At 34.9% G+C, this 16,239-nt stretch overlaps 2 protein-coding genes across 4 annotated transcripts; one reads left to right on the forward strand and one right to left on the reverse strand.

The window, feature by feature from the left end:
* On the reverse strand, positions 1-7,135 carry LOC110450340 (D-beta-hydroxybutyrate dehydrogenase, mitochondrial-like). 2 transcript variants are annotated; one of them, XM_021497814.1, is made up of 6 exons: positions 6,905-7,135; positions 6,546-6,743; positions 4,335-4,487; positions 2,646-2,839; positions 1,771-1,995; positions 1-506 (listed from the first exon to the last, which is right to left on the reverse strand). In XM_021497814.1, exons 1-6 carry the CDS (start codon positions 7,089-7,091, stop codon positions 411-413), a joined length of 1,053 nt encoding a protein of 350 aa, XP_021353489.1. In that variant the 5' UTR covers positions 7,092-7,135; the 3' UTR covers positions 1-410. The 2 variants fall into 2 exon arrangements, with proteins under 2 accessions (XP_021353489.1, XP_021353490.1); XM_021497815.1 differs by having other exon boundaries at positions 437-506; positions 1,808-1,995.
* Positions 7,136-9,367: 2,232 nt separating this feature from the next.
* On the forward strand, positions 9,368-14,761 carry LOC110450341 (D-beta-hydroxybutyrate dehydrogenase, mitochondrial-like). 2 transcript variants are annotated; one of them, XM_021497816.1, is made up of 6 exons: positions 9,368-9,566; positions 10,424-10,621; positions 12,301-12,453; positions 13,071-13,190; positions 13,504-13,728; positions 14,340-14,761. In XM_021497816.1, exons 1-5 carry the CDS (start codon positions 9,380-9,382, stop codon positions 13,521-13,523), a joined length of 678 nt encoding a protein of 225 aa, XP_021353491.1. In that variant the 5' UTR covers positions 9,368-9,379; the 3' UTR covers positions 13,524-13,728; positions 14,340-14,761. The 2 variants fall into 2 exon arrangements, with proteins under 2 accessions (XP_021353491.1, XP_021353493.1); XM_021497818.1 differs by lacking the exon at positions 13,071-13,190.
* The last annotated feature ends 1,478 nt before the right edge of the window (positions 14,762-16,239 follow it).

Consider the following 16,239-nt stretch of genomic DNA (forward strand, 5'->3'; position numbering starts at 1 on the left):
GTTAACATTTTGTTGTTAACCCAGCTTAATATTTTCAAGTCAGAATTCCCTTAAAAGATCATACGAATTCCACTTCATCCAGCCGTGTATAGTTTATTGTACATTTTTATCTACATACAGCTGTAGACATACAATGGATGTTTATCCGACTATTATTATTTACAATGGTAGACAAAAACCTATCAAACCCAACGATCAACCGGAAGTAATAATTGTCAATAACATCAGATCCTCCATCCAATACTCAAGTGTAGATCTGATGCTGCGTACGTCATAGGCTGCGACACTTACAGTGTATGAAGGTCAAAGGTAACAGATTAAATGAATTAAATGTTACTCACTTATTGTATAGAATTATATTAAAGTCAAACAGAATGTAAATTCATTTAAACTTCCTCACAATTAAACTGTTAATTTTGATTGGGAAAAGAGGAGTATCCTGTTAGTCTGTCCACTATGATATCTGTGAGCCAGCTAGGTAGGAAACAGTAGACACGGGCAATCATCTACAAAACAAATGTTATCAATACATTATTGCTTAGAGATTATTTTACTGACAAAATAAGTTATACACTAATAAAGAGTAGTGCTACAAAAATGTTAATGTATAGTTGCTGTTCTTATTACAATTGCAGTTTTGTTTTGTTATTATTGAGATAATAGAAATATGGTAACGTTTGATCCTTACACACTGTATAGGGCTATGGTGTATATCTGGATTCCTGTTACAAAAAAAAACACAACAGTTTTTTGGTAGTTTGCCATATTGTCATTTTGTGATTTATTCCTATTTGTGGTCGCTAGGACTAACATTCCAGACAATGATTTTTTATCCTACGACGGTATGAATGTTTGAGATATGAGGTGAGTTTGTATACATGTTGCCCTAGTAACAGTAAAATTATGTCAATGCTGCCTGAGCAACAGTGACGTTATGTCAATGTTGTTCGAGCACAGTGAATTTTGTTGATGTTGTCATAGCAACAGCACCCTTGTTTAAATCTTTTTCCTCATGATAAGTCTTCCGGTTTTTATTAATTTTTTTTTGTATTTTTTTCATGTTTTTGTTTTGTATCAGCTAATCGTTATGTTTTTTCCGCGACACAGATCTATTACTGGTCTCTTTAATGAACAACTGCATGCTTAATTATTCATTTCTGTAATGTTTGAAAATATTGTTAACATGCCAGAACTATAAATTCAGTGTTTTATGAAAAAAGTATAACGACAATTTTATAAAAATTAATATATTTTATCATCTAAAATGAATAGTTAATTATTCATCAAATTGTATATGGAAAAGTCTAGCATCAGAATGAAGCAGAGTAATAGAATCAATTCCTGATGAGAGGTATGGATAGAGTAGCTTATTACCTAAAACCCGTAAAAACAGATGCTCTTATAGTAAAGTTGTAAATTGTCCGCACATTTCTCATTTGCATATGAAGCCCGGATGGTAATTGCTAATGACGTCAATGACCCTGACGGACCCCAAAACGTCTTAAAACGACGTCACGAACAATAGCGTGACCCCAAAAGGTAAGTCTGCGCATTTTAGCGATCCAGACCCGTGGGTCGGAAAGAATTTTCCAGCACCGCTGGAAATGTGGATATCTCGGTCTAGTATGCAAGAATGTGTAGACATGACCGATTGATGCTGCCTTAATGAGCCTGCCTTCTGTAAACTGCTTACATTAGATGTACTGTGAAAATACATAACGTTATGATTTCCATCAGCATTAATAGACAAATATTTCCTATAACACTTACAGCATAAATGTCGAGAAAATATCCTGGCACCAGGTACCTGATGTTGGGGTTTTCAGCGATGATGGCGTCCTCTATGGCATCACTAACGGGGCTCATGGATAGTTTCCCATCATTTTCAAAGGAACACTTCAACTTTCGGTGGAGGTAGTGTCGTCCGTATGTCTCCTTAACGTCCTCCGAGGCGTGGTCCCACATAAAGTCAACTTCTCTCTGGATCCTCTTCATCTACAGCAATAAAGCAAAAGGTTTACTAACCGAAGTTGTAAGTTTGATTTCCTCAGCTATATAGAGTGTTGGGAGATATATTTCCCGTATTAAATATAATCTGAAGTTTCCTTAAATACAAGATTTAAAATCAAATTATATTGATTAGTACAGAGAAACAGTCACTTGTGCATGTAGTGTAACTCTTTGGTAAGGTTAATGAAGTGATGTGACTTAGGTAGAGTCTAACACCCATACAGATTGGATTCTAAGATCCCTCAAAATATGATTGTCTCATAAATAACGTCCTTTTTATGGTTTATTTCTTCAATTTCATAATTCAAAACAAAAGTTCATTAAGAAAAGAAAAATCCATCTAAAACACACACGGACAAAATTGGTACAGTCTGCCAATAATTATACATAGAATAGTCTCAGGAGTAGTGAATCAATTTTGGCAAAACGGAAATTTGGCCAAACATAACGATCTATTATAGTTACTATTTCACATTAGAATGGTTAACACATGGAATAGATAATTTACCATATTATTTAGTACCATAATTTTATTTTTGCTGTGTCTTTCTGTGTTGAGAATACTGTTTTTTGTTTCTAGAATTAAATCGTATTCCTAGAAATGTTTTCCCATAATAACATTTGTTTGGCATTACCATTTCTCGTCCGCTAATAGCTGTTGCGTCAACAAAGTTTCCTGGCTCAACAATCACGACCTTGACCCCGAATTTCTTCATCTCCATTCTGAGAGAATCACTCAAAGTCTCTAAACCATGTTTGGTAACATGATACATCGAATCACTTGGCCATGAAAAACGTCCCCTTACACTCGAAACATTTACAATGCGTCCTAAAAAATAAAAACATCCCTTACAGTCGAAACATTTACAATTCGCCCCGAGGAAAACAAACAAGAATTCCACGAAAGTGTATGTGTCGCCTGCGCAGGAAGCTGGGAAATTACGAAGAAATAGATATACTTTTCATTTCAAGAAATAATGTTAAAAGTAAGCAATAATCATAGATCATGATTATGTTTTTGGATGGCATCATTTTGTTATATAATCTGTTATTCTGGGATGAATACTCTGAGTTTTGAGAAACATGCTATGGATACTAATTATCTCATTTCCAAGTTTAATCTGTATGAAAAGCAATCCTAAACAAGCACTTTTGGTAAGGAAGCACTGCATGAAGTTTGAGTTTGATCGGCCCAAGGAAACCCAAGTTATCGCACGAAAACAGATTTTCTATTTATAGTAACAGTGACCTTGACCTTTGACCTTCGGATCTGAAAAGCAATCCCAAGCAAGCATTTTTGGTAAGGAAGCACTGCATGAAGTTTGAGTTTGATCGGCCCAAGGAAACTCAAGTTATCGCACGAAAACAGATTTTCTATTTATAGTAACAGTGACCTTGACCTTTGACCTTCGGACCTGAAAAGCAATCCCAAGCAAGCACTTTTGGTAAGGAAGCACTGCATGAAGTTTGAGTTTGATCGGCCCAAGGAAACCCAAGTTATCGCACGAAAACAGATTTTCTATTTATAGTAACAGTGACCTTGACCTTTGACCTTCGGATCTGAAAAGCAATCCCAAGCAAGCATTTTTGGTAAGGAAGCACTGCATGAAGTTTGAGTTTGATCGACCCAATGAAACTCAAGTTATCGCACGAAAACCTCTGTGCGGACGACGACGCCGACGCCGACATAGCAATACCTATGTGTCACCAGTTTTTCGCAGGCGACACAAAAAATATCCTCTTACACTCGAAAGATTATATATAATTCGTCCTGAGAAAAACAAAACATCCCTTACGCTCGAAACCTTTACAATTCGTAATGAGGAAAATAGGAACATTCCTTTCTACTCGAAACATTTACAATTCGTCATGAGGTTTTCTGTTTAAACAAATGGAAAACACACACGATAGAAAGAAATTATTCACTGAGACTGTCTGTTGGAAATCAGAAAATGTGACCCGTCAGTTCCAAGTCCGGATGTAAATATGAAGTAAACATTTATACAACAAAGTTCTTCTTGTATGTGATGACGCAAGGATAAAAGGTCCATATGGCAAAAAGAATCAACTAAGTTAAAACCTGACATATGACTTCGTAATTATTCTGTTACACCTTAATATATTACAAAGATTGTTCTTACTACATTACTTTACGTTATACACATATCACTTTGTACATTCGCGTTATAATACCACTTTTGATTTGCAGTCTATCGATGAGTGGAATGCATGCCAGATTAACAACAGTTTTAAAATGGCTAGACAAATTGTGTGATTTTCGTCCGTTTGCATCTAGGGGTGAGTGGCAGACATACTTGACTTACCTTTAGATCTACGAATGAGTGGAAGGAAAGCCCGAATAACACGTATTGGACCGTACAGGTTGACTTCAGCACATTTCTTGTACTGGTCTACTGTCGCTAGCTCCACGTCCCCCGGCATATTAATGCCTGCATTGTTTACCACTGCCCACAGATCTGGATCAATACAGACAAGCAAACGGGGTCAAACAATGGGTTTACTCTTTTAAAAAGACTTTGACAGAATGTGTCTTGTTTTAGGAATATTGAATAAACTTTATATATACTAGATATGCATCGTGTGTCTATTGTGTTTAAAAATGTGAGACACATAGTATGACTAATGACAGAGATCGGTTTAATTACAGCAAAAACAAAATTGATCATTGACTTTAAAGGATCGACATGTTTCTTCTGAATATTCATGGTGGTATGCAAAACAGTTGCGTTGAACTGTATTCTCCTAAAAGTACGGTCTTGCCATCATAAGATTTATTTAAGAATTGTTTTATACCAATCTACATTAATTGGCATGTAATTAGTAAGTGTGAGTTTAATTTAACCACTGCACCGGACTTTTGACATTTGGACAGATACATTTTTGACTTGGGGCCCACACCCGTCAAGATGTCAAAAGACAGGTGTTAAGGCCAGAGAAGACACATGCTAGTATTTATTTAAAGATAGATAGTATTGGAAATAGCGGAATATACTCTGATTATGATAAAAAAATCATCTTCGAAAACTAATGATTCCACTTTTATTGATATTTCCTCTGCGCTCTTCGAATATGACATGACAAAGTTCAATGCTCACGGTAGGCCTTTTGAATGTTTCAGACATTGACAAATGTGACCAATCGCTAGACTGATATCATGCCTTTGAAAGTTTCAGAGGAGCTACACAAAATCAAAGGCGATCAATTTTATCGTAATACTGCCGTGTACTTCTTTGGATCTTTTATCAAAGAAATCAAGTTAACAAAAGAATCAGTTTCAATTTCTAAACAATTAATACAATACAATTTATTTCGATGACGTTCACCTATCATGTAGTGAAGAAGTTAAGACCTTTTGAAGATTTTCACTTGCTATTAATAGAAAGTTTTTTCCAGCGCATTCGAATTCTGAAAAAAAGTACGTGCCTCTTACTAGATTTACAAAATAAAGTAATGTTCGACTTATACCGAATCTGATTGACATAAACACATTTCCTTTGATTTAAAAGGAGAGCGAGAACACCGCCCATTGTGAATTTTTAATTTCAAATTACCGACACAAAACTTGACTAACGTTTCCTATGTTAAAGTTGACAACAGTATAAGGGGTTCTAGAGTGAGTGCAGAGTAAACATTAGTTAACCCGTGTCATCCGCTAGGAGGCGCGTCCAGAGCCTTCGATTTCATCCTGACATGCATATATTCCAAGGCTATAGAATACATATGTATGTCGAAAACAGAACCATTGGATTTCAAAAATAGAGAGAAATTTAGTAATCAAATGCTTATATATGTCGGCAAGTGTAGTTCATTTCCATGATAAGCAATTTCCACAAATTACTGATGGAACTCGAACTCAAACAATAAGCATATGTCTTACTACATGTACTAAACACTCTGACAACGGGAGCCTCGTTGCTGCAATGAATGACCGTTTGGTCGTGATCGCTAAAGCCCACAATCGTTACTCTGTATGCAAATAAGCTTTAATCATGAAATGGTTAATTATAACTACATTTGACAGACAGTAGTAAATGAACACCATATCAAATAACCTCATATATGTTTTTGTGTGTATATTTAAATTAGTAATCAAACCAATAAATTATTTATATAATTAAATTGTATTTGTTTTGATAAGTAAAATTTTAAATGGTGTTTTAATGAATGAAGGAACTGGACTGAGTAGATCGCCGCCGACTAGGTAGCTAATATAAATCAGTTGGCGCGTCGTGTAGAGTTCGGAGGTCACGAGTCACAGTTACAATAAATATATTCATATACAAGTTTTTGAAAATCACATTTAAAAAAGCCCAACTATTTTTGAAGGTTTTAGCATAAACATTTGATTGAATTTAACACATTTAAACCACAGAGCAAGAAACCACCATCATAATAAGTTAAAATAAGTTCCTGTGTACAACTTATTTTATAGAAGACACGAGCTAATTTTCAAGGTGAGTTACTTCCCTTGCATTGCATTCAGCACAAAGACCTAATCATACACTTTTAGTTACCTGCTTTGTTGTTATTGGTCACATATTCTAATGATTTATTAACGTCTTCCTCTTTCGTGACATCGAGTTTGATGACATGTAGGTTTTGTGATTTTCGAGAACGTAAGGCCTCGGCCCCGTCGCTGTTTTCATTCAAAACCCCTGCGTATACCGTGAAGCCCCTGTCGTCTAGACGCTTGGCGATGTGGTGTCCGAATCCTGTAATCAGTTACCAAATGTACATTAATCAAGTGACACTTGCACTTAGTTTCGTGATGAATTTTCTTATATTTTATCCACATAATAAATTACTAAAAGGATTTGAATACAAATAAGGCTTTTAGTCATAATATAGACATGAATGTTATAATACACTGTACCTGTGTCACATCCTGTTATTAGAACAGCTTTCCCTGCGATGGTCAGTCTACTTTTCATTCTGGTCAGTCGATAACCTAAGTACAGTAATACCAGCCCTAGTGACCATTTCCAATAGGTGACTAAAACGTAAACATTTAGTAGACAGTATCCTATAAACAGCAAGAACTCAGTGTGGAAATGCGCCATCGTATAACTAGGTTATAAGGTCGACATGTGTGGATAGGCTAGTAGCCGCACTGGGCCAGGGTAACTTCAAATCGTGTTTACCTCATGTGTGGCACTAGGCTCATATATATATAAATGCTCATATTAAAACTCAAAGCTCATTTAATACTGAACCAAGTTTTGTTTTTAGAAACCAACCTAGGCCAGATATCATAATATGCTATTCTTTCAAAGTACATACCGTTTATAACTAGATTATTAAAATACATAATTTGTATAGTAGTTAAAGGTCAGAACCACAATATGTTCCTAATGATGACTCCACTACCGGTCGAGGAATTGGGACAAGTTAAATTTTCATACCATTTAACTTCTATCATATAATTATTGTTATAAACTAAGATTCAAATATTTTCACCTGTTTAAAAGTAAACAATGAAATGCTATCAACAAATATATCTCCCGCGCTGTAGACATGTCAGGATTAGACAGTTAAGTGGAGATGTAGCATACCGCGCACTTGTGAATGGTACAGGGCATTACAATTCATATGGATACACCTTCCCCGAATAATATTTAAAACCAATGCAACAGTACGATAGCCTGGCTACCAGCCCCAAAGTTTTTATGAAGGATGACCTGGCTGCATATGACTACTAGCTTATCTCCCCCTAGTTTAGAACATAGAATCAGACATCCAGGTGATAAAATTATTAAAGTAAATTATTTTTTCTAAATGATTCAATATTCTAGAGATGGGGGCAAGTCTAGATAGCCGACAGCGACCGCCAAAAAAACCCTTTACAAACTCACTGTTTTTTGTTCATGTACATTTTCTGTATGGACAGAACAACTACATAATATGCAAAATATGTACATGTTTGAAACTTGCACATGTACAGTACAACCGCGCATTATTCCATATCACTCCATACTTAATAGAAAGTTTTTTAAGGTCTGAGTCGAGAAAAACATACCAGCTGGACGTGATTTACGGAGTGATATGTGATATGGCGTGGTTTTGCAAATATCGGTATTTTTTTAAAAGCTTAAAGCTCTTGCCTGAAGAAGAACATACATTTGCAAAAGAAAACGAATTCCAGAAAACAAAATGTAAGTACATTATGTACTTATATCTTTATCTTTGTTGTTGATATATGCTAGTTCAATTTAATATTTCATTAATTTAACTTCGTTCAATTATCTTTGTTTACCAGCAAGAAGAGTTACCAAAGATATTACTTAATGGCGTGGGGACGGATTAGACAACTGTATCCAGTACATAGTTACACAACCCGTCGGTTAGAAATCTCAAGCTTATCAGCCAGTTAGGAACGGCTTGCTATAAAACATGGCCTGGTCTGTGATAAACCTTATCAGCCAGTAAGGAACGGCATACTACAAACCTTAGCCTGGTCTGTGATAAACATGGTCTGGTCTGTGATAAACCTTATCAGCCAGTAAGGAACGTCTTGCTATAAAACATGGTCTGGTCTGTGATAAACCTTATCAGCCAGTAAGGAACACTTGACCCGTCTGGTCTCGTCGAAAGAAGAAGGTACAGCAACTAGAATAAACCATTTTAAATACAAATACCAATCAGATTAATACTGACACATTTACCTTTTATTTTAACAGTTAAAACATGTTAGAAGTGCATCACGGGGAAAAAATTTACACGAGGACCATGGAAAAGTACAACGACAATATGATCACGTGTCCTGGAAGGTTAGAGGTCTTCTGCTTCATCGACAACACCCACAGTGTCATATCATTGTAATATCAAGCCCTCCAACGAAACGAACAAGACACACCTATTAGTGTAATAAGAAAACATCGACCTTTCATATTACAAGTAAATAGCATATTCCCTATATATATATGATGACGACCATAAACAGGCACATAGTAAAATATGATCATTCCACTTCAGATTTTTAACTTAGAGTATTCTAAATATATACAGAAGATAAAATAAAAAAAAGTGTTTTACTTTCTTTATGTTATCTTCTCTCACGGTAATCATCACTCAATTCTACACGTTGCATTGATTATATATCATCGATTAATATTGGTAAGGTGTAGGATTGGTGGAGAAGTCCCCAGCTCGACTTGTGTGCCTTCTTGGTGTTGCTTTTTTGTTGTTGTTGCAAATATTCAATTTTATTACCGTTGTGGTGTGGCAATACATATTTAACCTGATCGTACGGTAGGTCTTGACACTTAACCTATCAATGTTCGGGCACCATAGATAAACAAGATAGTGACTGTGATCCCGATTGTGACGTCACGAAGTTTAAGTTACCGCAATGGTACACTTAATGTTTGAGTTGCTGCTGTTTATTTCATTCTGTCTGCTCCATATTTACGTGGTCATCACTAACTGGAAATGGTCCTTCGGACTGATCGTACTGTACATGGGTCACCGGCTGACCACGGTCAGGAGTAGACTGATCATCGCTGGGAAAGCGGTTCTTATAACGGGATGTGACACAGGTACAATATACTATTAAATTAGTCTACACGTCACAATTCTGTGTAGTACTATCGATTGTCGATATGTGTCTGAACGGGTAGAACTTCCAACTACGCTAAAAACAATGTCATGAATACACTTACACGTTTCGGCCGCTATCGGCCATGGCAACTTAATTAGTGCACATCAACATAATTTCTTATAGTTTATCTTTGCGTACGTCTCACACTGACACGTTACAAGCGCTGTGTTTCAATGTCATAAACAGGCAGTGATGATATGTAGGTGATGCTGAAGGCTAGGCGTAGAATGCGTCAAAAGAAATTATCAGAAACGCTGTAGAAAATGTTTTGATGGATAGCAAAGATGAGAGAAAGAAACTCTTAACATTTACATCCCTAACCATTCACAATACTTGAGACATGGGACCTCGAACATTTATTTAACAGTTATAAAGACAAAGAACGATTAATATGATCGTTTCTTCAGCTGATTACGATCGAAGGAATTTGTTTAGTTGTTCACAACAGAATTAGAAATGTCTTACTAAAGAATGACTAAGATGGAGCAGTCTAACACTAAATTAAGCCCGAGATATTACGATTATATGATGTAGTCTATGTACGTCTTCTTGTAATAATGAGGATACCAGTAACAGATAAGTACATGTTATCGTATTTATTTATTGATAATTTTACTTTAATAAACTTCGTTTTTGGTGATCAATAAATTAACTTGTCAAACACTGTTGGCATACACTTTCATTATTGTAATGCATGCTTTATATTCATAGCATAACAAATATTAGGCGAACCTCTGTATGTAGTTCTTTTGTTTATTCGATAAAATAAATTATTAAAGCAATAAACGTTTACAGGATTCGGATTCCACATCGCCAAGCGTCTAGACGACATGGGCTTCACGGTATACGCAGGAGTTTTGAATGAAAACAGCGACGGGGCCGAGGCCTTACGTTCTCGAAAATCACAAAACCTACATGTCATCAAACTCGATGTCACGAAAGAGGAAGACGTAAATAAATCATTAGAATATGTGACCAGTAATAACAAAGCAGGTAATAGAATGGAGGTTAACAACGGCCGTTAAACCGTAATAATCAAAAGAGGTAATAGAGTAAAATCAAAGGAGTTAGGAGAGTAAGATCAAAAGAGTTAGTAAAGTAAGAACAAAGCAGATCATTAAGTAACAATAAAGGAGGTAATAGAGTACAAACACCGGAGGTAATAGCGTTACATCACAGGGAGTCATTGAGTAACAACAAAACAAATTATAGAATAACAATACAGGAGGTAATCAAGTAACAAACCAGGAGGTAATATAGTAACAAACTAGGAGGTAATATATAAACAATACAGGAGGTTATATAGTAACAATACAGGAGGTAATATAGTAATAATAAATGCGGTAATATAGTAATATTACAGGAGGTAATATAGTTACAATACAGGAGGTAATATAGTAACAAACCAGGAGGTAATATAGTAACAAACTAGGAGGTAATATATAAACAATATAGGAGGTTATATAGTAACAAAACAGGAGGTAATATAGTAACAAACCAGGAGGTAATATAGTAACAAACCAGGCGGTAATATAGTAACAAACTAGGAGGTAATATATAAACAATACAGGAGGTTATATAGTAACAATACAGGAGGTTATATAGTAACAATACAGGAGGTAATATAGTAATAATAAATGCGGTAATATAGTAATAATACAGGAGGTAACATAGTTACAATACAGGAGGTAATATAGTAACAAACCAGGAGGTAATATAAAACAATACAGGAGGTAATATAGTAACAAACCAGGAGGTAATATAGTAACAAACCAGGAGGTAATATATAAACAATACAGGAGGTTATATAGTAACAATACATGAGGTAATATAGTAACAATACAGGAGGTATTATAGTAACAATACAGGAGGTAATATAGAAACAACAAAGACAGTTATAGAGGTAATCAAGTATCAACGCAGGAGATACATTATATTAGAGTAACAGCAATAAAGGAAGTCATAATGCAAAATGTACTTGGTAATATAGCATCAACGTTCACACACATCCTTATCCCTAGATGTACATACATGAGGTAGCTACAATTGGGTTAATTCTTAGATTGACAAACGTTTATGACAAATGATAAAATATCCATACCACTATATGTTATTTTTACATACGACAACATGGTACAGTTTGTATGTAGGCCGTGGTATCTGGTAAGGTAGCAGCAGGTGTAGGTTTAAGTAGAGACGCCTCATGCTTTAGTCACCAGTTCCGTTCAACATCAAGGTCACTCGGTCAATTACATAACCGTTATAGATGCCGTTTATGCTTCCAATAAAACTAGCAAACCTTGTTTTTACCACATTCATATATCTGCCTCGATACTCTCTCTTACAATAACACTGTATCTTATCTCTGTTCTTAATCATTAGCTTAAACATTGTTCTGTTCATATATTTTGATTTTCGTTTATGATACATTGAAATACAAAATTGTACATTGCATTATATGAAAAAGAAAAGGAAACAAAAATGTCAAGATACTTATGTAACTCATTATGTAAATTACGTTCTTAATCATATTATGTGTCTTTCTTTTAAATAAATCAACACATATAAGACTTATTCAAAATTTCAAAAAATCAGACATTCTTTAAGATCATGCTTAAAATAGATTGCTTAAAATTGCTGTTACCAAGTTACATTTGTTAGTATTGATCCAGATCTGTGGGCAGTGGTAAACAATGCAGGCATTAATATGCCGGGGGACGTGGAGCTAGCGACAGTAGACCAGTACAAGAAATGTGCCGAAGTTAACCTGTACGGTCCAATACGTGTAATTCGGGCTTTCCTTCCACTCATTCGTAGATCTAAAGGTAAGACAGGCATCCCCCAAATCAGATATTTTACTGACACTTCCGCAGATTTATTGGAAAGTCATGGTTCCCTCAATCATATATTGTACTCGCATATCTGTAGATATAATGGTTAATCAGGTATCCCCACCTCAGATATAATTGTTACACATCTGTAGATCTAAGGGTATCAATAGGGGGAAATAATTTAAGTATCTTAAGGTGATAATCCGGAATAATTGTGTAATTCCTAAATTAAGCGATGATCCCTTGTGGACATTTTTGTCGTGTTATCTCCCCAGGCATTGCAAGCTAATTAGCATGCTTATAAAACTTACGGAAGGAGTAAAGTAGAGTGCGTTATTTTTACTTCTCTAGTGAATACAGATAGCTGAAGAATATGTTTTTACCTTTACAACGATATTCTTTTTATTGCATGTTCATCAAGACATCATACATGAACATTGTAAAATTCATCTGATATTATACCAGAAACGTGTTGTACATTTGAGCATTATTTTTTAAATCATGTTGTTTTGTTCTGCTGGTTTAATATTAAATGGTGGCTCCATGACCTAATACATCAACGCAGATTTCCAGGTATATATTTAATAAGGTAATACATGTATCTGCTTCAGGACGAATTGTAAATGTATCGAGTGTGATGGGACGCTATTCCTCGCCAAATCAGTCAATGTATCATGTAACCAAACATGGTATAGAGACTATGACCGACTCTCTCAGAATGGAGAACTTCGGTAACGCAATCTCATTAAAATCAGATGTTAATAAAAAAAACCAACGTGATAATGAACAGCTGTATTTATTCAGATTGTCGGTAACGCAACATCTATCAACGGGCCAGACATGGTAATGACAGGAGAATTTACAAAAAAAAAGAAAAGAAAAAGAGAATCTATCTGATAATGGCAGAATAGCTTTATGATAGTGAAACATTGCCCAAAATTATCAAGAATACATAATGATACATTGTGCAGATGCTGCCCTTATAAAACTTATCAACCTAGAACTATAGTACATGTAATGGACGATATTACTATGTTTGTGTAGATGAAGAGGATCCAGAGTGAAGCTGACTATATGTGGGACCAAGCCTCGGAGGACGTTAAGGAGACATACGGACGACACTACTTCTACCGAAATGTGGTGCACACATTTAGCAACCAGGAACAGGTACCTATAAGCCCTGTCACTGAGGCGGTAGAGAACGCCATCATCACTGAAAACCCCAACATCAGATACCTGGTACCAGGATATTATCTCGACAAATTTTCCGTAAGTAGGTCTAAGGAGCATATCTCTGCTATAAATGGTATTAAGCGTATTTAAAGCATCAACATATATCCGGTATAGCTGAAGATATCAAATATTATGTATTACAAGTATTTTTATTGTTTGGTTTGGTCTTAAAGGTTTAACGTTCTATCATCATCTAAGGTCATTTAAAAAAGGGCGTTCATGTGTGTAGTGTTTGCATGCATTTGTGTACATGTATGTGTGCAGGAGGGATGATATGTTGGTTTAATTGCCTCCTTTCGATAGCGTGGATCTGATGCCGGCTTTATGATGCTATCTCACTGAAATACCATCCCGAAGGCACCCAGCACAGCATTCCGCCCGGCCACATTACACTGACAACGAGTGACCAGTGGTTGTCTGAACTGACATCTAGTCGCTTAGGAAGTTAATAGTATTAGGGATGTAAATTATGGTATTTGTATTACTGACCCTGTATATGAATACCTGTATTTTGTTAAGTTGGGCGTCTTTTCCGTTTCAGTAATATCACAACTAATATGTTGATTTTATCTATTCTGAAGATACTTGGGCTTGTCTACTGTTTCAGGAATATTTTAACTAATAGGTTAATTTCATCTATTTTGTAGATACTTGTGTCTACTGTTTCCTGCCGAGATGGATTACGGATATGATAGCGGACAGAATAACTGGATACTCATCTTTTCCCATATGACATTAATGGTGTAATTATTGAAAAACATTTAAAAGAACACATCACATTCAACTGACATGGAAAAATACATCTTTCAAGTTGTGAATAAATGTTATCTATCATATTGTAACTGCATTCACTATTGTGTTGCAGCCTATCCCATAACAAACGTTGAGATATATGTTGGAGCGGGCTTATTTATAAACAATTGGGTGACCGTCGGCTGAAATGATGTGATTACACAATACGCTATTGAAAAGTGTAATTGTAAATTTGGCCTTGAACATGAAACAATTTACATTATAATTCATAAGACATTTTAATGACCTATCTCTGAAAATGATTATGTCCACAATGACGAAGTAACAATTCAGGAAATGTTAATGAATAAAATATTATGTTATATTTCTTATTTTGGAACTCTGATCTTAGAACCTTTTTCTTTTTTAACATTGTATGATATACATGATCACACATTATTTCACAATAAGGAGATCACGTATACATAAACATAATTGAAATATCCTTTTATCACTATCTTACTCATTATTCTTTAAGTACTTTCTATAATCCGTATCTTACACCAGTCAAACATAGACTCGTTAATAGCTTATCTTTAAAGTTTTAGCTTAGCATTTAACATGGCATAGCATAACAAATAATAAAGCTTATAGGCATGTCACTTTGACGTCATATTCTCAACCTGATTAAAAGTACAAACAGTTCTATCAAATGAGCGAAGGTATTGTGTATTTTACTTTAAATGCGTTATGTTACCTTTAATCTGTTTAAGGAACTTACAAGACCACATTTGGACAAATGCATATTATCTGCTTCACGTGTACTTGATGCTGAAGTATTTGTTTAATATGATAAGAATTGTTGTAAAGCATTGTTGTAATCCAATAATCACATATCTCTGTATTGTCCTATGGTTAACAATTTACCAGGACAAGAAGAATTTTCTGACGATCACATTTGAAATCAAAAGATTTCCATAACTTGTTTAATTTTGTTCTACATGTGCTTTGGGTAATAATGACGAGAATGTCTTGTATGTTTGATTATCAAAACGTGATAGTTTTAAGGTTAGCATTAGTGTATTCATTTTATTAATCGATGTCTCATAAAGAGTTGTTCTTTCAGAAAAAAATATTTCTTTGTTGAAAATCTTCAAGAATTGAAGACTCTTGATTACGTCATGAGAGGAGAGGCGAAGAAATCCTAGCAAATGACGTAGGCGTATGACATGTGTTAATAAAAAACTTAGGTTAGACATGATTTTATTTGGTATTCTTAAAAATAATGTCGTTAATAATAACTTTCGATTGAGTTATAACAGAATTGATGATATGAATATCATAATACGTTGTAGGATACAGAAATTGCTAGGTCATTACTTCCTATTTTGCTCTATGAAATTATATCTTACCTGAGGTTGGAATTATAGGATTAAGATCAAAATAATAAACAAATGTTGTGTTTATTTATTGTCTATCATATCACGTCATAGTAACCGTGGTTGTGGGTGAAATCCAGGTCATACGTCAGTCAGATTGTTTACATAGCAACACTTACTACCTTATCAACTCGTACTTAGTTTATTAAAATTGGATAAAATGGCCGGTGCTGATTGAATAAATATAATCCTTTGTTATGCGACATATCTTTTACGGAATTTTTTCCGCAAAGATATGGTCGATTTTTAACCTGGTATACACATTTATAATGGAGCAATGGATTATGAAAGTTTTTCTTCCTTTTCAAAATAAACAATACAATGTTTTTCCTCTTGAATATTCTTGCCTTTATGACATATAGTCACTTTTCTGTTT

Source organism: Mizuhopecten yessoensis, unplaced genomic scaffold, assembly GCF_002113885.1.
Source record: "Mizuhopecten yessoensis strain PY_sf001 unplaced genomic scaffold, ASM211388v2 scaffold5181, whole genome shotgun sequence".
In the NCBI taxonomy this organism is placed as follows: domain Eukaryota; kingdom Metazoa; phylum Mollusca; class Bivalvia; order Pectinida; family Pectinidae; genus Mizuhopecten; species Mizuhopecten yessoensis.